This window comes from Pteropus medius, unplaced genomic scaffold (assembly GCF_902729225.1).
Source record: "Pteropus medius unplaced genomic scaffold, Ma_sr-lr_union100, whole genome shotgun sequence".
Taxonomy (NCBI): domain Eukaryota; kingdom Metazoa; phylum Chordata; class Mammalia; order Chiroptera; family Pteropodidae; genus Pteropus; species Pteropus medius.
Window position 1 is genome coordinate 16,327,189 of NW_024354502.1, and position 24,825 is coordinate 16,352,013.

The window sequence follows — 24,825 nt, forward strand, 5'->3', positions numbered from 1 at the left end:
ATCTTAAAGGAAAGGAAGAAAACAACGTCCATCCAAGAATGGTAGCCCTCCAAAAGATATGCCCATAGCCTAACCCCTGGAACTTGTGGAGAAAAGGTCTTTGTAGATCTAACTAATTTGAGGATCTCCAGATGAAATCATCTTGGATTATCTGGGTGGATCCTAAATCCAATGACAAATGTCCTTATATAAGAGAAAGGCAGAGACAGAAAAGGGAAAGACACAGACACAGAGGAGATGACCACGTAAAGACAAAGGCAGAGACTAGAGTGAAGCCGCCACAAGCCAAGGAAGCCTGGAGCCAGCAGAAGCCGGAAGAGGCAAGGAAGGATTTTCCCCTGGAGCCTTTGAGGAAGCCTGGCCAGGCCAACACCTTGATTTCTGTTTCAGATCACCAAGTTTGTGGCCGCTTGTTATAGCAACCCTAGCAAAATAATAAAGACTTAGAAAAATAATCCTTTGGTCAACAACTTGTGGAATCCCCTGTAATTACCTTGTGTGCCTGAATCTCTGATGAGATTATAAACCCTGAGAGGACACAGACACTATCTCATTCATCTTCATATCCCCAACATTTATGATACTTAGGTGTAGCTAGCTCAGTGAATGTTTATTGAACTGGACCATGGAAATAGTTGAAGTTCTGCTGAATGGAGACTGTAGAAACAGCAAACCTAGAATCATCTGAGAGCCTGCAGAGGCGGCTGTGGCAAGTCAATCCTTTTCAAAGGGACCAGACCGGACTGAAATTGTCACATGGTTCTTTTCCAGGCTGAGAGGATCAGGACCTCTGCCCTCATTTAGGGGAACACAGATGCAGCCCCTGGAAATTTAGAGCAACCAAATGTTTTCAGCCTAGTCTAATCAAAACATTGTCACGGAAATGGAAACCGATTCCTACATATTTTGAAGTGAAGAAAATAAAAAAAAAAATGTGATTGTTTTATTTTTAATTTACTTTTAAAAGAAATTCATTATTAAAATATATAAACATTTGCAGTGAAGTCTATCTCCCCCACCTGTTTAATTCGTTGACCGAACAAACATTTGTTGAGTGCCTGTTATGTGTACAGTTCTTGAGGTACATCAGTATATAAAACATGCAAAAACAACTGCCCTCAAGGCCTTCACATTCAACTGGGCTGAGAAACTGAAGTCAGCCACTTTGAGAAGGGAGACGAGCAAAAACTTGAAGTAAAGGAAGCTAACTAGGTGAATATCTTCTTCCTACCACCTGGTATTAAATTTTTCTGAATCCTTCTAGAGTTTCTTCATGGATATGGCAGGAAATTTGAACATATTTTTTTTCTTTAATATGAAATGCAATATATTATACTGCATCTTGCTTTTTAATTTAATATATCTTAGAGCTTTTTGTTTTGTACTATTGGCTAGAATTCATTTTTTGTATGAATATATGATAATTTATTTAACTTTCTTGCCATCTGTCCTATGAATTATTGTATCTGCTTTGCTCTCTCCTTCCCTCTTCATAGAGTTAAAGTTTCTTTATCTTTAAATTTGTGGCTAAAAGTTCATATTTTTCACCTGATTTTTGGAAATTTTTTTCTGATGAGTGTTCTTTGTTGGTAGTTTTACTGTACTTTCCCACATGTTTTTCTTAAAGTGTCTTTGGGTTGATATTATACATATATATTTATCTATATATATATATGCGTATGTACATATACATAAATATATATATTTACATCATTAAATCAGTTGAATATTTCCAGACTAGGCATTTAAGAAAATGTCTGTGACGAGAAATGAGGTCACTAGAATAGCTTCCAGGTGTCACAATCCAAAAAACCTTCTGTTGATACCACAGAGATTGACTGTTTCCTGTAAAAATAGTGCATCCATGTAATTCTTCGTGTAGCTTTCTTTACTGTTGCTACCTCTTTAAATCCATTGCTTTTCAAAGTCAAAGTTTAGATGGAATTTTATGCCAGCCCTGGCACCAGATTTCTTTTCTGCACTCAGTGTAGCAAATAAGCCATCAGCTTTTTTACTACAGGGTGAACCTGTTTCTTTCATAAAATGTGTGTGGTTTTTGTTTTTGTTTTTGAAAAATCCTTCTGCAACCCACCACTGCCAGGCCTCCTCAGTATCCTTCTTGACTTCATGCTAGATTCATTCTAATCTATCTCAGCTAGTGTTAGCAGTCATTCCACATACGTCAGACTCTGCAGATTATCTGTGTTCTATTTCACTGAAGATAGAGGTTGAGATTTGGCAATGAGAAAGTCATTTGTGACCTTAATAAATTGAGTTTCTGGGTAGAAACCAGAATTGTGAGTTGAATGAGTTGAGAAATGAACAGGAAGTCATGAATTAAGGAGTGTAGACAACTTTCTAAAGACATTTTTTCCTCAGATATATTGAGATATAATTGACATATAATATTGTACAAGTTTAAGGTATAATATATTGGTTTAATACACTTATTTTTGCAAAATTATTACCATAGTATAGTTAGCTAACACTTCCAACTGGTTACATAAAGACACTTGGCTATTAAGGAAAGTTTTACAGGATTAGATAGAAAGTCAGAACTAGGAAACTCTATATTTAGATCTCGTTAAGAGGCTTCTTTTGAGAGTTATGTCACAAGCTGTGAACGTCTGTCCTTCAAGGTGGGGGTGGAATGCAGACAAGGAGAAAAGGAACTCGTGTTAGAGCACAGCCATGAACGCCCTTGACTCTGCAGAATGCCTGGGTTTGATCCCATCGTAACTCTTGTTGACTCTGTGACTTGGCACAGAGTAGTCTCCATGATCCAAAATGATGCATTAATCTACATAAGAGCCCAGATCTTTCCTTTCAGCTCCAATCTCTGTCTACTGGATAACTTACCCTGGATGTCCTACAAACTTCTCTAAATTAATATGTCTAAAGGGGGTGGTGAAAAGACCAGAGGGCTTACAGAGAACCCAAACATCCTGCTCATTGAGGGGTGTGGAGGGTCTCCTCATAGAAAAAAATTATCTCAGCCTCTACTCTTCCCATACGCCATCCTTAAGTGTGTCCGTCATACTACCAACAAAGTGAATTTATTAAAATACAATTATGGTCAAGCCATTCCACAGGTTAAATTTAATATGTTTGAATGAAACCTGCATTTCTTCTCAGGGCTTTGAAGTTTCTTCAAAGTCTCATCCTACCTATTTACCTCTCTAGCCTCAAACCTCACTGAGCCTCCTTCTTCAGTCTCCATTGCAAATGGACGACATAAAAGAAGGCACTAATCCCTTTATTCTCCATAGGAGGCAGCCTTGCTCTTAAAAGAAGAATCTCTTTTGTTTAGAGAAAGACTTTACTGTGTCTCTTGAATGTGCAGAGACAATGGCACCAAGCTTGGTGGGGAAGAAAAGGGTTAAGGAAAAGGGAGCTGGAGCAAAAGTCCAGAGGCAGCTGTGAGCTTGGATCGGCTTGACCGCAGCAGGGTGAATAATGGGGTAGAGAGGAGTCACAGGAGAAGCTGTCAGGGAGCTGGCAAGGGGAGAGACTGTAAGACTTTGCAGACCAGTTTGCAGGTTTTGACTCTTCCTCTGAGGCAAAAACCATAGGATTTTAAGCAAAGTGATATGATATGACTTACATTTTTAAAGGATCTGGCTAAGTTGAGAATGGACTGGACAAGAGTGAGAGCAAGGAGATCATTTAAGGAGAATAGGCAAGAATCCTCACAAGAATTGATGGTGGCTTGAGCTGCAGTTGGTCCAGGTGGGTAGAGGTGGGGGAGTGAACGGCGGTAATGAAGGTAAGAAGCTGTCAGGTTCTGGGTACATTTCAAGGTGTATGCAACGGAATATATTGTGTATTGAATGTAAGATATGAGAGAAGAAAAAGAGTCAAAAATTACTTCAAGATTTTTGGCCTGAGCAGTTGGTAGAAAGAAGTTGACTTTGAGCTGAAAAGGGGAATACTGTAAAAAGTTCAATTTGGAAAGTCTGAGAGTTCAGTTAAATTAAAATTGAGTTAGCCATTAGACAGTCCAATTGAGATGCCCATCAGGTTTTTCGATATACAAGCCTGGAGTACGAGGGATGGGTCAGGCTGAGATACATGTTTGGGAATTGTCATCACAGAGATGGCATTTAAAGCTTCGAGATCACCAAGGAAGTGATTGAGCAGTGAAGAAGACCCAGGCTGAGCCTTGCACATTCCAAAGTTAGGGCGCTGGGGAGGAGAGCACGAACCAGCAGAGGAGACTGAGAGGGAGCAGCCAGTGATGTAGGAGGAAGACCGAGAGAGAGCCTTGTTCCGGAAGTCGAGTGAAGAAAGCATTTGGAGGAGCGAGTGTTCTAAAGTGTCAAATGATGCTTCGCAGACATCATCTCATATAAACATGATAACAACACAGGAGGAAGTAATATTATTGCTATTTCAGACATGGAAATTGAGTCTCAGAGAACTTAACTAACTCCTCCAAGGTTACACAGATTCTGAAAGGAGATTCAGAAGGCCAAATCAATCTGCCTGGACCCATACCTGGGCTACTTGTCCCTACACTCGTGGAACCTGCATGTTGAGTGTCTGCTGGACCCTGAGCACTCTAGAAGCCGGAACCACGGTTCTCGCCCCTGAGAGTATGTTAGATGCAAGTGGTGCCCAGACCTCACCCAAGACCTGTCTCCAGGGACAGCACTTCACCATCTATAGTTTTCAAAACTCCACAAGTGATCACAATGTGATTCATGATCCCAAAGTGATCCTCAGTGATCGTAAACCACTGAGCTCTATCTTCCAGGAGGTTCCAGGAAAGAGTCTGTGCTCAAGTCTTTGCTTATCACCACCAAGTAACTGAGACCTCGTCTGACCCTCACCGGGCTGAGGAAAACCTTTAGACATGGCCTTACGAGCCTCACTATAAATTATCTTAAAATAAAACACTATAAATAAGCTTTCCCTTGCAGTCTCCAGTCCCTACAAGTGACTTCACTTGACCCTCCCACTTGAAGACTCACCCCTGCCATGGGCCTGGCATTGGTCCTGTCCCTAGTCAAGCAGAATTATATAAGGAGCTTTAATTCTCTAGCTCCATGACTCAACATCAAAATATTAACAATAACCACTATTGAGAGCCTGCATGAGCCAGACACGATGCTTTACATGTGTTGACTCATTTAATGCCCCCATGAGGTAAATGCTCTGATAATACTCATTTTAAAGATAAAGAAACCAAATCATAGGGAAAGTAACTAGCATGTCCTAGGTCTGCAAACCAGCAGAGCCTGGATTTTCACCGGGTCCTGCCTGACCCCAGCGTCCATATTCCTGGTTACTTCCACCACTGGATACCTCTACATGTGTGACCCCGAGCTTCCTCAACTTACAGTAGAAATGCTTTCTTCCCACCACATATACTCTCCTTCCCCTGTCCTCTGCTGGCTTATGTCACCTCCCCATACATACAACTTAAATTGAGACTTCTAGATCATCTCAGACACTGAACACCCACGGCAACTAGTTGGTCCCTATGACCTTTCGATGGTATCCTCAGTGGCTCTCAAATCTTTCTCTCTCTTTTCAGATCTTCATTTGGCTCTGTCCAATATTATTTTTAGTAACTGCTGTAAACAGTCTTCCTATCCTAGTCTTATCTTTTTCAAATCAAAACTCCACTTTGCTGGTTCTAGATTTGATCATTTAGTAACACACATTTAATCACATCGGGGCTTAAAATCCTTCAGTGATGCAATGAGTCCCATTTGATAAAACACAAAACATGGATTCCTGAGCCAGATGTTCTTCACAGTGTAGCTCCAACTTACTTCTTCAAAGGCACCATGTCCTCGTCCCATAAACATGGTGTGCTCTTCTGTAAAGGTCATAAACTAGGCCCTAAAACAGAATTTGGCCCAAAGATATGCTACACTGTGTTGATTACTATCGTGGGTGTATGGGAGAGACTGTGTGTATGTGTGTGTATTAACTGTCACCATTTAAAGAGTTGGGAGAGTTCATGTAAAAATCCACATCTCTAACTTCCCTTGAAATGTTATTTGACCACCCCGTGTGGTGCTCACAACCCAACTCACCTCACACGTTTAAGTGACCTGCATGACCCTGTAGGCATTTGAGTTTGTGATCTTTATTCTAGACTATTAGATGGTCTCTAAGGGTACCTACTATGTGTCTTCATGCCTTTGCAACTTCGTTTCTATTGTTCCTTCAGATTAGAGTAACTTGTCTCCACCTGGCAAAGTTCTCCTTATCTTTTAAGGACCAGATAAAGGATTACCATTCCTGTGAACTTTTCCCAACAAAATCAGCCACACTTTGCTCAATGATCCCATAAGCTTTCCTTTTCTAATGTAGCTCTCTCCAAGCTATTAAAGGTAGTTGTATGCATGTCTTCTCCTGGCTACATCGGGAAAACCTTGAAAGTGGGTTCTGTTTTGTTCAACTTTATACCCTCTCCCACTTTGAATACCATCGTGCCTCATGCATTGTGTACATTCCACAAGGATGGAGTAAATTCAGTTGAAATCAGAAGCTTTTTTTGTTCTCCATTAAAGTCTTTTCATTCCCACTTTTCTGAAACTAAACAGGTAAAGGACTTATTAATTTATGTAGAAAGGATCAAAAAATTATAGTTTCACATGAGCTTTGAACAAATGTAGGTTTACAAAGTCTATTTAATAAGATTATAAAGTCGATTATGAGGGTTGGCTCTACTCAACTTCCAAGTGTACCACACAGAGAAGTATGGAAATACAGCTCCCTCCCCTTCCTAGTAGTGCCCACATAATCTAATAATAATTACTATTTTCACACTTATGAGAAATTGCTTAGGTGGTAGTGACTTCATCAATCAGGTCTGCATCTTCACCTACAGTTTCTAATCTCATAGTTTTATAGCAAACTCACATTGTAAACTACTTACTTCACTAGGCCTTTGTTTTTGAGACTTTATTTTTATCTTTTAGACTGTCTTGTAAAGTAGAATACTATACTCTGAAGAATCTAGATCTAGGTTGAAAAAGAAGATAAAACATTTGTATAGTAATCAAAAGATGCACAGTCGGTAGCATACAGACCCTGCTTTAGGAAAGGAAAGCTTACTCTCTTTGGAGAAGTATGAATGAAAAACCACAGTTGCCATGGAAGCAAAATCTCAAAAAGAATAACCAGATTCTTTTAGGAGCTGCCTCTGTTTTTTGCCAAGACTGTCTGCTGACAGCCCCAGGCCCCAGGCAGCTGACTGCAATGCTATTTAATAAGTGAAAGACTAATAACGTTTTGCTGTCTCCATTTGTTCTCCCTCTATCAGAACTGAATGTGGAGCAGGTGTGGGAAGGGAAGCAGAAAAATCCCTTTGAAAATCATCAATTAGCCTGATGCTGGGTTGAGTTTATGGGCATCTCTGAGGAACCCATTCCTTCCCACGGCGCTCCAAGCGGGATCAAGGGAATCCAAACAGGAGCCCAACGGTCTGCAGTGTATCTACATTCCAAGAAAGAATGCCGAAAATTTCAAACTCAGATTTAAATCTTTGTTTGTAATAGTATCCTATTTTTGTGATCCAATTTCCTCTTAATTAATCAAGTGGGATTTTGTCTCTGCATCCTCGGACCTCAGTTAACATTATCAGATAATATTGAACTCTGAAACACATCTGACAGATTTCTAGATAGAGTATTAAATCATCTCCCAAATTGTTTTAATCTTAGGAAGTAAATGACCTACGTGATGAAAAACTGACAGCATTTTTTTTCACAATAAATTGATCACGCCCTCAGAAGTAATTAACTTTCATACCGATGTTTATGCTCTTAGCAATTTTCAATTAGTATGGTTAACTGTATGTCAAGATTGGGGGAAAGGATACAGTATGAAACTCTATAGAACTGCTATGCAAAAAAATAAAATTCTATTTATCTTACTTTAAAAAATTATTCAGTGCTGAGCTCTGAGTATCTTTATCTAGTTCAGTATACCTCATATATGGTTCTTTTTCTGTCCGCGTGACCTATCTATCAGTCCTTTTTAAAAAAACTATATTTTGGTCTTTGTTCTGAGACTTGGAGGAGTGGCTTTTTCTGCACGCACCCAAAGGCCTGCCAAGGAAGGTCATGTTATTAAAAACAGAAGGTCAGACAGGGATTGTTTCTGATAACATTCACTTATTTTGTCTTTAAATGGTCTTTTAAAATGAAATATTTGACAGGACTTATTGTAATAATAATCTATGAAATTTAATGTGTGTAGATCTTAATTTGAAATTTTAAAATATAATTGGACCAAAATTTTGACCCTCCTATGATGATTTTAATATGACTTGTCTGTACAATAATGTGAATCTGGGATTAGAACATGTGCCCTTGTCACCCCCTTTATCTGGGCCTCAATGTCCTCATCTGGAAAATGAAGGTTGGATGAGGTGACGTGTATGCTCTATACTGAACAGGGTTGAAGACAAAAGAAAAAGGCAACTTAAGGACCTTTGATAACTGGGATGAAAAGAGGCACAAGCTTTGAATAAGACAGATTTGGGTTTGAATCTCAGATAGTATTAGCCACAGGATTTTATTTATTTAGATTTTATTGTACTCAGTTATAAAATGGGACTAATTAAGAGCTACACTGAAGGCTGTTGAGGTTTAAATGAGAACACTCCCATAATGTTCCCAGCACAGTTTGTACACATATTTTATGCTTCTATAAATGGTAGGGCCATATTTTAAGGTCAAGAAAAACATAAGGCTAAACACATGATCAGATCTAGTAATTTCCACTTTGGCACTTGGAGAAGAAAGAGAGTGAGCATATCACTGTCCTTTACCAGCAGAGATGTCCCTCTGCTGTGATGAAACTGGAGCCGTCAGGGTTTAAAAAAAGAACACCATCAGGGGGAAGGCACTACCTCTTGGCAAGAAATGCTGAATGTAGTTTCTACCGTCACCAAACTCGTTTCTCATCCCACACCCTTCCTCTATTTAAATCCCGGGCACCCGTCGAGTCCGCGCTCATTTTAGCTAGTGCCCAGACTATCAGCGGAGAAGAGAAGGGTAGCATGTCTCCGGGAGAAAAGGAAAGAGAGGGGCCGGCTAAGAGTGCCCTCCGGAAGATCCACACAGCCACCCTGGTGATTAGCTTGGCCCGAGGCTGGCAGCAGTGGGCAAATGAGAACAGCACCAGGCAGGCCCAGGAGCCCACAGGCTGGATGCCGGGAGGGACTGAGGACCCACCCGAAAATCTTAAACCAGTGATACACCCCACTCCTCACCAGAAAGCTCAGAGGGCCCCAAATTCTCCCTCCCAAAAGCCAGAGAAACATGGAGATGGACAGAGCTCAGAGGAAGAGACTGAGGTCTCTCACATCAAAAGGAAAGAGGTGACCAAGACCATTGTCAGCAAAGCTTATGAGAGAGGAGGGGATGTGAGCCACCTGAGTCACAGATACGAGAAAGACGGTGGCACACCTGAACCTGGGCAGCCAGAAGATGACATTGACAGACTCCTCCACGGCCATGGCTCCCCGACGCGGAGGAGAAAATGCGGAAACCTGGTATCCGAGCTGACCAAAGGCTGGAAGGAGATGGAGCAGGAGGAGCCCAAGTGGAGGAGTGACAGCATAGATACCGAGGACAGCGGCTACGAAGGGGAGGCCGAGGACAGGCCCGAGCAGGACGGAGAGCAGGTGGCCGCTGCCAGAATCAAACGGCCCGCGCCCTCCCAGTAAGTGCGAACGCGAATGCGTCCTTCGCCTCCTGGGGCTGCTATTGAACCAGCCGCCTCCGGGAACCGGAGAGCCGGGAGTCCTACGAAAGTTAGATCTAAGATGTCTTAAATCCTACTAGAGACCGAGCAGGCGGCGGTCCCGCGGGCAGGGCAGGTCCCGGGGCTGGAGGGGCAGTGCCGAGCTCGAACAGGGGCCTTGGGTAGCCGGCCGGCACTATTTGGTTTCTCCTTTCTGTTTGAACTGAACACTCGAATTTTAATCTCAATAGAAATGAAACCACCAGAGAGAGATGAGTAATTCGGGTAAATTTTTAAAGTTGGTTCTCTAATGAGTAGCAGATTGGCTTATTTCTCTGCAGAGAAAAGTGCTTGCTGTTAGATTGTAGAAACTTTTTCTTTGTCCCAAATCAGTCTAAATTATATCAGGAGACGCATCTACCCAAAGAATGCCCATGGAACACAGGTTTCCAGGATCCTGTAAACCGGCGGGAAGCTGCTATCCAACCTGACAGCAGGCTCAGAAGTCAGACAGATCCAAATTCAAATGGCAGCTCTACCCAGACTTTAGTTAACAATACCGTATTGGATACTTGAAAGCTACTAAGAGAGTAAATCTTAAATATTACACACACACACATCTGATGATTTTTCTAACTAAGCCCATTTCTTCTTTTGTAAAATGATAACCCTTTGTGAAAAATGCTACTGTATTGGGAGAAGTAAATGAGATTACAGCTGCCAGACACTTAGCACAATGCCCACCACATATGATCAGTCTATGAAAGCTGTTATTGTTCATATAGATTCTATTATTTAGCAATTTGTCAGACTTTCAGAAAAAACATTTACCCTATTTGCAAACAAAACAGAAGTGCTATTAAAGCTGGGTAATTAAAATCCTAAAACATTTAGATGTTAACTACACACACAATCACACACACACAGACACTGACTCAGACTAACACGTGTATTCAGACAAGAAGCTCACACTTTATTTCAAGACAGAAATTCCACCTCCACATAGTAGAAAGTCAGGAAATGTCACTCCACAACCACAGGATATCAAAATATGGGAAAAGTAATTGATGTGATGAATGATTCCCTCTGGGAGTAGCTGGATGTGTAGGTGTGTTTTTCAAGTTTTATGAAATAATCGGAAAGTAAAGAACAGAACTGGTTATCTAATTTGATTAAGAGCTGTCTTGCAGTTTGTGACTTTAAAGGTGCTTTGAAAGAATTAAAACTATTATATTGCAAGCTTTCGAGAAAAATGAAATGGCAAACTGAGATAATTATAACAATCCATCAGGCATTTAGTGTGTGCTATGGGTATTTTACATGCTTTGTCTTTTTAACCCTTATAATTATATGAAATAGGTGTTATCCCATTTTAGGAATGAGAGAACTGAAGCTCAGTGGGGAAGTTTACCTAGTGAGTTAGTGACAAAGCTGAGATGTGTCTGTCTCCAAATGCAATGTTTTGAAACCAGACATGGTACAAACTCTCATGCAGTGCCGTTAGTAGGTATTTAGAGATCTGGATTTGTGCTCTACTTCCATTAATATTGGAATTCATAATCAGAAATAACTTCTACCAGAATGTATGGAACCACAGTCTAAATTCTGGCCTTGTGGATGTGTAGATGCGTGTGTGTGTGTGTGCACATGCTAGACATGCAATAAATAAAAGCACCCAACAGAATAAAGACAGAATGGTACAATGAAGATCTTCCTGTCAGCACATTTAGGGAGGTGAGAGCTGGGACCGATCTCCAATGTGTGTACTCTTCTATGGCACTACCTCAGCACTTTTCATGTTTATTCATTCACCCTCACAACTTTGTCCTGAGGGAGGTATAATCACATCCACACTTGATAGAACCATGAGACAAAGAAATATGAGGGAACATGTATAAGATTGTACAGCCCATGGGTTTGAACTGAGGCATTCTGGCTCAGTTCCCCGCCTCCTGAGCACTACTCTAAACTCTCCCACCTGGAAGTGGGGACGTGCACACAGGAGTTCTCTCACAGTTGCTGAAATCAGGCATATACATGGACACCTTCTTAGTGTGACGGAAAGGTACTTAAGCTTTGAGAGACAGATTTGAATCGTGGTTATCTTGGCAAATCCTAGGTCTCTTTGTCTTCAGTTAAAAAACATATGATAATTAGAGTTATTTTGATATTAATTATGTAAAGCAATGGACCCAGGGGAGCTACTTAATAAGCTGTACTCATTATAATGCAGGGAGAGCCAGCCCTGGTGAACTCAACCCTACAAGATGCTAGGAACTTGGCTCTCAGGTTTGGCCCTGGGGGGAAGTGGGAATTAAATCTTTTCTTTTTTCCTTTGGTTCCCTTCCCTCGGTCTTACAATACATGGGGTACCAGAATGTTGTTTGCAACAGCAGCTCTTATGGTCATCAGTAATCCTAGCTGTGCTCAGGAAGCTTCAGGAGAAGCCTAATGGGACCTTTTGCCTGATGGGACTCTCAAATACAACTTGAGAAATGAACGTGGCATTATTGAGTAAGCCTACATGAAAGAAGTTTTCACTTATTTTTAATTAAACACCATTCTTTCCCCATAGCCACCAATAGGGAGAAAAATATGTATCATAAATATTTAAGTGGAAAGAGTTTTCTTAATAGTAAAGATAATAGAAACAAACAAGTCATTTCTTCACTTATCGTGGTTTTGCTAACTGGGGTTTTACTATGAAAATGGTTTATATTTTATACTTTATTTTTTAAATATTTGGTCTTTTGATTGTATAGCTGTATGACTTGCTCAGTCAAGCTCCTTTAGACAAAGGGAATTGGATCCCTCTCCCACACAGAAATTGTAAAATATTAAAGAGCCAATCACTCATCCATCCTTTCCTATTCAATAAAGATAATTGTGGTTGAGCATGGGGGTGCTCGATCATGGCGGAGTGGACACACAGACATTAAGAAATGTATCTAAACCACAGAGCTCGTAAGTGATGATGTTGGGAAGGATGGTGCAGGAGCACATGTTCTTATCCACTGTGATAGACTGGTCAGTAGAGAACAGACTCAAGGAATGAAATGGAGACCAAAGTGCCAGCCTAATTAATAGAATCTCAATAACTCCCAAAGTGTAGGGTTTCGGTACGTCTATATTGAAAGATGTTACTAGACATGAAAGCACAAGTATGGCTCTCAATTCTGAAGCTCGGAACCCTTCCCTTGGACCCTGAGCACAGTTATCAACCTGCAAGGAGAATCACAGGCTCTCAAATCTGATTGATAACTGAACAGAGAGCAGAAATGTGGACCCTGCCTTTTGAATGTAGTCACCCTGCTTCTGATAAATGTGACCCTGTGGATGTCATGCTCCCATGACGTCAAACTGGCTATACTTCCTGTGGAAAACTGGCTATACTTCCAATGTACAGAGAAGCAAATTCTCTCCCAGCACTTCCCTGAGTTGAAAAAAATGGCAGAATTTTTTTGCTTTAGAGAAATGTTCCTGTACAATGAAGAGAAAGGTTACCTCCATAGGAGAGTCTATGGGGGTGGGGGAGCGGGGAACAAGAGCAGCTCTCCACTTTCTTCATAAAAATCCAAGACTCCTCTAGGCTCCACGACATTTTGAAGCTGGTGATTCAGATAAAGGCTGTTTTCTGGGGAGAATGGTTCCAGCACCAGTGAACTTGACTAGATTTGAAATACACCTTTTAGAACTTTTATTCAGTGTGGGTTTTTTTTTTTCGTATTTAATAATTTACACATATAATTATTACTCCAAGATGATAAAGTTATGACACATTGGTTCCCATCATATAGCTGAAAGGCTTCATTCACATAAGAAAGCAACACTCAAACTGATGATGTCTTTTTAACACTGACAGTTAAGAAATACATTTCAGAATTTATTTCAGTGAACGAACTGACTTTCCAAGATAGAATGCTTGTAATGTCTGGTAGAATTAGTTACCTGCATATAACAGGACAGTGGAAACATTTACTGATTGACCAATAGAAAATTTGTTTACTGATAATAAGAAACTAAAAAGGAGAGTCTGAATTAAATATTACTAACTTAAAAAATAGGTGTGATGTCAGTCTCTGAATATTGCTTTGTTTTCTACAAATTTATACTAGATTGTCTTCCTAAAGCTCAATCTAAACGATTGTGCACATTCTTGAAGAAAAAACAAAACAGAACAGGATAAGTTGTTATATTCTTATATTCATTGACCAAGAAGCTACTTAGGATATAAGACTTTCTAATCCTTATTTAAACCTGACATTTTCAGGTGTTTTAATTAAAAGTTGGAAATACAAAAATGATACAGAAAATTTTATGATAGGGAAAATTAAATATTCATTAAGGTATATTTCTTCCTGGTAACATTTTTTTATAGCCATATTTTCTAATTCTTGCGTATAGGACCAATTTTTTTGTTTTCCTTCCTGTTTCTGAAAATTATAATTTTACAATATAACAAATGAACATTAATATTTAGAAGATAAATGTTTTTCTTCATAAATTTATCACCTCATCAAACCCAACCCTTATTCCAAATGACACAGAGTTTCAACACTCAGGGAATCTACTTTTCTAATTAAAATTAGAAGGAAAAAAACTACATCAAAGAATCAAAAACCTATATAGCATACAGTTGAAACGAATGACCTCTGGATGCTAATTTGAATATTTTTCTATTTTTTGCTTTCTCTAAATTATAAAATCAATGTAATACTGAGATAAAAATTTTTTTAAATAAAAAACTGGATAGCTACATAATTATTTTCAGTTGTGCACACGCTATTGATTTCTTCAGTCTGGTGCAGACACATATTACATAGTTGGAATTGTACCATATACTCAAATTTGTATTATTTTCATGACTGTCTTTTAGTAGTTCATTATTTTTTTATTATTAAATATTCGATAGGTAACTAAAACAGCATCTGGCTAATGTATCATAAATACTTTTAATAAAGAATGGGAAAAGCGTCAAAGTGCCCAGAAGCTCCTTACAAGGATGTCATGCTTTAGGCTGTATAGGGCAGAACTACATTTGGTGCTCAGGGGACAAAAGGTATGCGTTCATGAATCATGCTATTCTTTTTGCTTTCTTCTGAGATGTTTCGAGTCCCTTCTCCAGCAGGATGTCCCAGCCTCAAATCTGGTAGGAGCTTTGGGTTCTGTCCTGACAGCCTTGGGCTTTTTATTGAAGGCTATCTCTGTCAAGGATTGCCAGGATTCTGAGGGGATATGGTGTTTGCTCTCCTTTGATAATGAGACTAAGCAGCCCATAATCTGGGCAGCTGAACGGGATGGTCTGTGGAGAGGGAGGTGATGGTGAGGACAAGCGGGACAGAGAAACCCATTCCACTTCACAGCAGCATAAATCCTAGCACTTTTCCATAAATGTATGATTGTTTAAAGTTGTAATAATTGTGTATACAGTTTTTGCATGCTGCTTTTTCTCAATTAACTTTGTCATAGACTTTTGTCCACGTGGCTACAAAGAATATTAAGTGCTACAATTAGCAGTGTATTCCTAGTTTGAATTCTATTGAAATAGTGAAACTGAATGCAAGTATAGGACTTTTGGAAACACAAACCTTGGGAATTAGTGAAAGTTCGCCATCTAGTGGATGTCATTCCTCTTTTGAAAACAATACTCATGCAAATATGTGTGCCTTCCACTTCTGTTCACTTCCTTTGGATAACCAGATTTCAGGAAGTGAGTTTGGATAGGGAAGAATACCCACATCTGACCTATTCCTGAGTCAGGAACAGCAAATTGTGAGATTTCGGGTAAGAGGGCCCCCTTGGTTCAGGCGCGCCATTCACATAAGCATTTCAGTACTGCTCTCCATCTCCAAGCCCAATGCTTTCAGACATGAGGCCACTCAGTGTTGGGGAGAAGGGAGGGCATGAGGAATACAGAGCTCTGACTTTTAGACAGTCTAAGAGATAACGTTTTATTTGTGAAGACAAAGAGACCTGGGAAGAAAGTTTAGGAGGTTAGAGATACAGAAATGACAGGGAAATCTTTTAAAGATAAATTTTGCCCATTTTAAAATTAGGCATGCAACCTCATGACACTATTGGTCTACTTTCCAGTGCTGTTTTTTTGTCTTGTTGTTTTTAAATAAGAAAATGCATTCCAGATTGCAAGGACACACACACACACACTTGAAATACACTCACCCATTTAAAGACACTGTACCCACATGGCACGTGGCATCATGACCCAGTGGAAAGAGCATGGACTTTAGTCTCAGGTAGTGTGTTTGAATCCTGCCTCTGCCACTGGTTCAAAGCACTATTTAATAGAAATGATATGCAGGCTCTGGACTCAGCTTAACTTTGGTTCAAATCCCAGCTCTGTTACTTATGTTTTGTGACTTTAAGCAAGTTACTTAACTCCTTTGGCCTCAGTTTCCTAATCTGTGAAATGAGCATAGCAATATCTACATCACAGAGTGATTGTAGGAATGTTAGTAAAACGTGTTTAGAAGGATGCCAGCACAAATTGTTCAATGTTACTCTTGCTAACTAATGTCTTATCTATACAACTTGATATTTTAAAATTTGTGGTACATCACTGGTACTAGTACAGGTATACTCTCATTAAAAATACATATATGAAAATCTACACAAGTAAATATTGCAGCGTGTGTGTGTGTGTATATATGCATATATATACACATATGTAATACATGGGGAAATAACTGGTTTCGGAAGTCCTATCTAAAGTGGATCCCCTTAATACACTCATGATTCCGGTTCTGAGATGTTAACATGCAATTTAAGATACACATATTTGCATTACATTTATTCAAGGGAGCTTTTTCTTGAAATAGGGTTTAATATCATTATTTTATGGTACTTAACATTACTATATTCATAGAGAAAATAATCCAGGGGGACATATACCAAACTAAGAGTAATACGACTGTGTATGATTTTTCTACTTTCATTCCTAATTTCTTTGTACGTGTCGGTATTTCTTTTATAATGAAAAAAATTAGAAACATAAGATGCACGTGTGCAGGAAGTACAATGAGAAAGAAACACTCGCGTGTTAAAAATCTTGATTCTTCACCCTCTCTCTCTTTTAGGGCAAATAGATACACAGGGAAACTCAACTGCAAGGCCCAAAGGAAATACAGCCAGGTGGACAGCCTGAAAGGAAGGTGGCAACAGTGGGCTGACCAACACATCCAGTCCCAGAAGCTCAACCCTTTCAGTGAAGAATTTGATTATCAGCTGGCCATGTCCACCCGCCTGCGCAAAGGAGATGAAGGCTACGGCCGCCCCAAGGAGGGGACCAAAACCGCCGAGAGGGCCAAGCGAGCCGAGGAGCACATCTACAGAGAAATCATGGACATGTGCTTCATTATCCGCACGATGGCCCGCCACAGATGCGATGGCAAGATCCAAGTTACTTTCGGAGATCTGTTTGACAGATACGTTCGTATTTCAGATAAAGTCGTGGGCATTCTCATGCGCGCAAGGAAACACGGACTGGTTGATTTCGAAGGCGAGATGTTATGGCAAGGCCAGGATGACCATGTTTTGATTACTCTACTTGAGTGAACCTTCCACAAAAGCTGAACTTGACCCAACTCTCGTCTTAATGCTAAATGCTAACTTAGAAAAATTAAAATGCAAACTGTAATAAGTTAGTAAATATTAAACAATTTTTACATAAAAGACTTTTTGGCACTCTTGTTTCTGAGGAATTCTGAAGATTTTGAGAACGCACACACGCAAATTTTTGAAATTCCACTTACCTTTTAGGCAAAGGTATTTGGCTATTCACTGTAGGATTTTTTTTTATAGATCTTTAATTAAACAATTATTACATCTAAGAATGCTGACTTTAGGTTAATACCAGCAGACCATATTATGTCATTTTTCAGGAAAAAAAAATTCCGTTAAGTTTAAAACTAGTTTTCTAAAAGCTGGACTTTGCACTATTATTTTTATCATGGCATCACTTACAAAATAGGAACACAAACAAAAAATTAAGTTTTCAAATAAAATGATGCAATTGCTCCAATTTTTCTATGGGCTTGTAATTTAATAGGCGCCCAGTCAGCCACGCCTCTGTGACATTTGCACAAATCACATAAAAACAGACAGAGATCACTGGTGGTTTTAGAACAAACAGAGAAGGCAGTTATGTTTACCTTTGCCATCAAAGCAGAGGTGAGATCAGATTTACCTGGCTTTGTAGAGCTTCTTGTAGAAGTTTAATTTTTCTCAAAGCCTTAGCAAGCCATACTGCTGATATTTATATCAACATAAAGTGAAGTGGAAATACAGAAAATTCTACAGTGAAGTGTTCATGTAGAAGAATCTGACAGAATCACTGGGAAATCAGATTTGAGACATTCTAATTTTCTCCATGCTCTAACAAACCTTATGAAATAGCTGAAAATTATAAAACAGCAGTATTAGTTCTGCCAAAGTGAAAAAGTATAGTTTAATATGATGCCAAAGAGAGATCTGACACTAATCTATTACTTTTTTCTTCAGATTTAATGTGCCTTATATATTTCTAAAAACAAATTGAATAAAATGTGAGATTACAATCTATCTGAATTTAATGAAAATTACTATATTATAGCTCCTTGGCGTTAAATACAGAAATTATGTCAAATTATGATACCTCAAAACAGACACATAATTGTTAGGTGTTAGGTTTAATATAAAGTATGGATTAAGCTACTATAGAAATTATCTGTTTTCATGTATGATTCTTTCAAACTGAAAGTTCCAATAACTTCTTAAAGAAGATTTGTACATTTTTATTTTCATAATAGGCTTATTAAATTATAAATTAATAAATCAATATTTCTAATTTCATATAAGATGTACAATTCTACCATAACCGTGAACCTGTCAAAATTTTAAAACATGGCACAAGAATAAAAGATATTTTCTTGTCTTTCCTGCTCATTTTTATGCTATTTTTAGGTTATATTCAATATCTCTTTTGTGTTTGAATTACAATACAATTATATAGTACAACTTGGGTTACTTCTAGTCATCAGAATATTCAGACCGAGGCTTCAAAAACGTTACCTCATATTCGACTCAGGACAATAAGTTTATGCAGGCACTGACACAGTTTATTCAAAGTTCAATTTGTTTGAATTTGAGGATGGAGTTAAAAGTTGTCTTCTCCGAGAGCTTACATTAACTAACATTCTTTTGAATAAGGTGTGGCTGTGAAGTCAGAAAGCTAGTTTCCTTAGAGGAAAATGCTGCTATATGGCAGATTTTTGTTCTAAAAACTCCATGATAGGAAAATCCATTATTGAAAACTTAAGGCTTTTAGAGAAAGAGAGAGAAAAGTAGAACTCAGCTGCCAAACAAGCTACAGAAAGTCTGTTTTTATAATCAAAATAACATGAAACAATTATGCATAAAATATACTACCAATAATATTTTTTCATTGGTAATTCTAAATTTCCAATAATGGGTAGTGTACGATTGCTTTCCAAATCTTTAGGATTTTCCTTTCCCAAGCTTTCAATAAGATGTTTAGCTTTTGGGCTGTTGATGCGTACTTTCCACCCCCCTCCACCCCAACCCCATCCCTTATGTCTAGACTTCCAAATGTCTGATGCCTTTCAACTTCTAGAACTTGAAATTTTATGATCTCTTGATTCCCAAGTTACTCTGCCCACTTAAATAGTTCTGAGCTCAGGTTTTCTTCCTAAACTGTTGCAAAATGAAGCTGCACCTGTATTCTTAGTTTGTCTTTTGCTTTTTCTTTCCTTCTCTTCCCTTCCCTTTGCTTTCCAAACTCAAGTTCATTCCTTCTTTAATACTACCAACAGGTAGATCAGGTACTGTTTCTTGCAGACATGGGAATAATTCTGGACAAAAAAAAAAAATTTGTGTCAATGGGAACTCATACTTAGGGAACTACTGCTGTACTCAAGTCACTATGTTCAAAATTTATAAGAGGAGCAAGAGATCATCTGGCCCATGCTAAAATGGCTTCTTAATGCAGACACCTCCTTAGGATTCTTAGAATATTAATTTTATTCCCATTACCTAGGGCATTTCTTAGTATGCAGTAAGGACAGTTAATGTTTGTTGAATTATTTAATTTATAAATGTGCTGTATGATCTACTCTCTTAGCCTAGACGTTTTCAGAATGCTGTGGTTCACTATCATTCCAACACAAGGGTTATCTGATGACGTGTCGGTATCTAACAAAATTACATTGCATTTACTTTTTGACCAAGAAGCTCCATTCTTAAAATTTTCCTAGAACAACTCAAACAATATTAAAATACATATCAATAATGATTATGCATTATTTTTATTGTGAATTACTGTAAAGAACCGAATACATATAGAAAAACGGTTGAAAAAGTATGGCATATCCATACAGTGTGGACGCAGCTCTAAAAAAAAGAACTGGAGTTATTTTCACCTTGCATATCTGTATACACACACCGGATTTTATATACACACATATATGCAAACTGCATTATATGTGTGTACATGTTTACATATAATCTATATTTTGCAAATAGAAGGTAAGCAGAAGTAATGAAATTGGCTTCTTGTAGGAACGGGTAGAAACGGGTTGAAAGACATAGAAGAGGGTTCTGTAGTTTTGACTTTTGAAACCTTTTAAATATCTTACATGCACAAAAAATAAAATTAAATAAATGCACAAGAAAAAAATCAAAATGCTAAAGTAACAAATATAATAATTGTTTCAAATGATTAAAATAAGCACAGAGGAAGAAATGTTCATACTTTTTTTAATGTACTTTGATTAAATATCTTCAATATAATGAAAAGATATTTAGGGAAATGCAAAGGAATATTAAACTCAATTTTGCTGTTTGTGAAGATATTGGTGTACAATTCTGAAAGTATAACGTCTGCATTGTCAGATTGAGCAAATGAGTAGATATATGAATGTCCACATTGTAGGGGAAGAGATACAAAAAATGCATAAGGAAACACAAGGAAGAATTCCGTAATGCTAAATTGGAATTGGAGGTTTCAGTGTGCATTCATAACATGTGCATTTACTTCTTATCTCTGTCCTGAAAGGCCCTAGCAGCAATGCCACCCCAGTAGCACTAAGCTAACACCCAGATTTCCAAATGCCATGCTCCTTAAAGCGAAACATGTTTACTTGGAGAAATGGCTAATTCTAGGATTGGGTTACAGAAAGGACAGAAAATTCTGGAACATCTCGTTGCACCAGAAGCAAGCAAGTACTCAAAGAAATGGAGAAATGCACAGAAGTCAACTTGATGTAGTTCCCACTGGTTAAATCTAGGTGAAACACTTTGAAATCCATCGCTCCATAATAGATATTAACAAATATTCTTAAATGATGGAGAAAGGAAAGCTCTTCTTATACTAAATGTGCTGAGAATGAAAGAAAAATTATTTTGCAATTGTTTTAATAATTCAAGCAAGAATCCTCAATGGATATAAAAAATGTGCAAATACACTGCAGAGTATCTATGGTGTCAAAGTACCTCCCTACACATTCCTTATTAATTACAAAGGGAAAAACGATAGCAGTAGAAAAACATGATGGACATTTTCTTAACTAATCAAAGCTATCACCAATAAGGGGGTAAAACATACATTTTGTGCATCCTAATATGATGGAGAGGACACAACATTACTGCTGTGCATAACCTAAATTTAAACATAGAAAAAATTCAGACAAATCCACATTGAAGGACATTCTACGATCCTGAACTCTTCAAATAGATCAGTGTCATAAAATTTAAAAATGACTAATGAACTCTTCCAGGTTAAATAAGATAAAAAAGATAGAACAACTAAATGCAATGGAGGATCCTGGATCTAAATAATAATAATAATAAAATAATAATAATAATATGCTTTAAAGGATATTAAGACTTGATGAAATTAAAAAAATGGATTGCATATCAAATCATATTATTGTATTGTTAAATTTCCTGAATCTAATCATTGTATTGTGGTTATATAAAAAATATCTTTAGGAGATACATGAAAATATTTAGTGTAACAGAGGTAGATGCAGCAAGATACTAGGTGAGTGAGTAAGGATGGGGAGATGAGAAAGTAAGCAAATAGTTCTGTAAACATTCTAGTACATACCTCTTATAAACAAATATATACATTACTCTTGGGTACATATCAAAGAATTAAATTTGCTGGTCAAAGGCTTAGCATTAGTAGACACTTCCAAAAGTTTTCCAAAGTTGTTCCACTTTATATTCCCTTTCAAAATAGCTTTTATTTTAATACTCTTAGGAATTGCCAGTCTTCTACCTTTTCTGTTGAACTTTTTTGACTTGTAATCATTTGTATATTATGTATGAGACCTTCATTAGATCTGTGTATGACAAAAACCTTCCACTCTGTTGGTTGCCTTTTCACCTTTAATGACGTCTTTTGATGAAATGCTCTTAAAATTGTAATGTAGCATATCATATTTTCCCCTTTATAGTTAGTGCTTTTGTGCTCCATTTAGGAAATGTATGTGCATCTTCAGGTCATGACAATATTCTATATTTTAAAAATACCTTTATTGTTTTACTTTTCACATTTAGACTTACAACCTGTAATTAATTTTTGTATGTGGTCAAAATATTTTGTTCCATACATCCAATTAATCCAGCGCCATTTTATTGAAAAAATAAATCTTCTTCATTAAGCAGCAGTGTCATCTTTTTAAAAAATCAGTTCATTTCTGGACTCTCCATTTTGATCCATTCCTTTGTATCTCTTTTGACCAATACTGCAGTGTGTTATTTATTCAGCTTTTTACTGTCGATATTTGGCATGTATGACCACAGCCTCATTCTTCAAAGTTGCCTTAGCTGTTCTTTGCCTTTACATTTCCATATATATTATAAAATCAGTCTAATTTCCACAAGTATAAACCTGGCTGAGATTTTTACTGCCAATACATATTGTTTTTGGAAAACTGACATCTTTCAATATTGTCTTCCAATCAGGAATATGGTATATTCTTCTTTCTTAGGTCTTTTTGTGATATATCTAATATTTTCAGTGGTATTACCAATGGCAATATTTTAACCTTAATTTTCTAATTGTTGCTTATATATAAAAAGTGAAAGGTTCTTATTTTTATATCGAACTTGTATTTAGTGACCTTAATTAATCAATTCCAATAATTTGATCTTTTTGGAATTTTCTATCTGCAATAATGTCATATACAAATGATATTTAAAATTCTTCATTCCCAATCCTTATACCTTTTTTCTTGTTTTACTGTACTGGTTGTGACTTCCAGAACAACACTGAAGTGGTGATAGCAGTTATTATCAGGCTTCTATTTTTGGGAAACCTTCAATAATTTACCATTATAGATGATGCTTCCTGTACATTTTTCAGGGTAATTTTTTTTATCAGATTAAGAAAGATCCCTTCTTTCCTAGTTTGCTATGAGTTTTTAATCGTAAATGAGAATTGAAATTAATCAAATGCTTCTTTTGCTTCTATAGAAATGATCATATAATTTTTTTCCATAAATATGGTAAATGGTATCAATTTAAAAAATGTTAACTAATTACTCTTGCTTTCCTGGAATAAACTCAATTTGGTTATTCTTTTATATTTTGATTTGTGATTATTTCATGTAAGATAAAATACAAGACTTCTGGAATTTTTTTTTGTGAGGATTGTAGTTTGGTATCAAGCCATGCTTGCCTCAAAAACAATTATCAGAAGTTCTCCCTTTTCTCGTACCCTGGAAGACGTCAACTGATACTTTCTTTTGCTTAAGTACTAGAAAGTATTACCCAGTGGAACTATATGGGCCTAGGCTTTTTGTACAAAGCCTCCTGCACCGCCTTTTAAAAAACGATTCAATTTCTGTAATACAAAAATCGTTATTTCTTCTTAGGTCAGGGTAATTGTTTTCCAAAACGTTTTCCCACTTCACTACATTGTCAAGTTTATTGATGTAGAAGTTGTTCACAATGTCCTGTCTCTTTCAGGTCTTAGAGGCCCTGTAGTGATGTCTCCTTTTGCATTCTTAACAATAGTAATCTACTTTTTTCTTGACCTTGCTAGAGGTTTAGAATTTTATTATTCTCAGATTTTGTTTTGTATACTTGTTTTAAATTTTATCGATCTGCTCATATCCTTATTCAGTCTTACCTTCTATTTTTGTTAGGTTTAATTTGTTGTTCTTCTATCTTCTTGAGATGGAAATTTAGAGCCTTTTCTTCTTCTTGTCAGTTAATATTACTATACCCCAAAACTCTATCTCAAGATTTCTCTCTTTTAACTCAGTCTATGATCTCCATACGCTTTATGTCTACAGGTTATGGCTTCTACATTTACTTCTATGTCAACCGAAAAATCTTTTCATCAGAAAAGAATATTTAGCCCCCTGCATCTGTTCTTCAATTCCTCACATCGTACTTTAAGGTCTCTCACTAACAGGATTTCCCCGCCTGCTGCTTGTTTCTCCTCTTTGTATATCAACCATCTCAAAGAATCCTATACCCAGGTACTAAGCAAAGAACCTGAGAGCTATCATTAACTCTTTGTGGCATCCAATAACGAAATCCTATTAATCCTTATTCCTAAATCTTTCAAATCCAGGCCTCCTTCCTTATCACTGTTGCTTCCATTCTTATTAAGGTCTTATCATTTTTCCTCTGGACTTTATAACAGACTTGGTTGTTCTCTGGTTTTTCTGTTGCCCAATCTATTTTTCACAGAGCTCTCCATACAGTACAAATATGATCATGTCATTCCTCCACTCAAATTTTCTTAATTATGCCTATGAGATTAAAAAAATAAATTCTTGGCACTGCACACAACAAAACTATGACATTAGTCTAAACTTGCTATGCACTCCCCATCTAAAAAGAAAACAACATAATTTAAAAATATCAAACGACCAGTACTTCTCCACATGCCAAGTGCCCTCTTACATCCCCATTTTTTTAAACGGCGGTGCCCCCTCTACTTGACTGCATCTTTCTGTCACCACCACCACCGCCACCACCAAGGCTACCAGAGGCATTTTTGACACATAAAAGATAGTATGCTTAATCTAAGACTTCCGAGGTATGAAAATAAAAGGATTATTTAATAAATCCAAACTCGAA

General features: G+C 37.6%; 1 protein-coding gene across 1 annotated transcript; it reads left to right on the forward strand.

Moving 5' to 3' along the window:
- The first annotated feature begins 8,818 nt into the window (after positions 1-8,818).
- ABRA (actin binding Rho activating protein) lies at positions 8,819-17,405 on the forward strand. The gene is given in 4 exon segments (XM_039853674.1): positions 8,819-8,905; positions 8,907-8,981; positions 8,984-9,690; positions 16,806-17,405. Coding segments are annotated over 4 exon segments (1,347 nt in total). The 3' UTR covers positions 17,284-17,405.
- Positions 17,406-24,825: the final 7,420 nt, after the last annotated feature.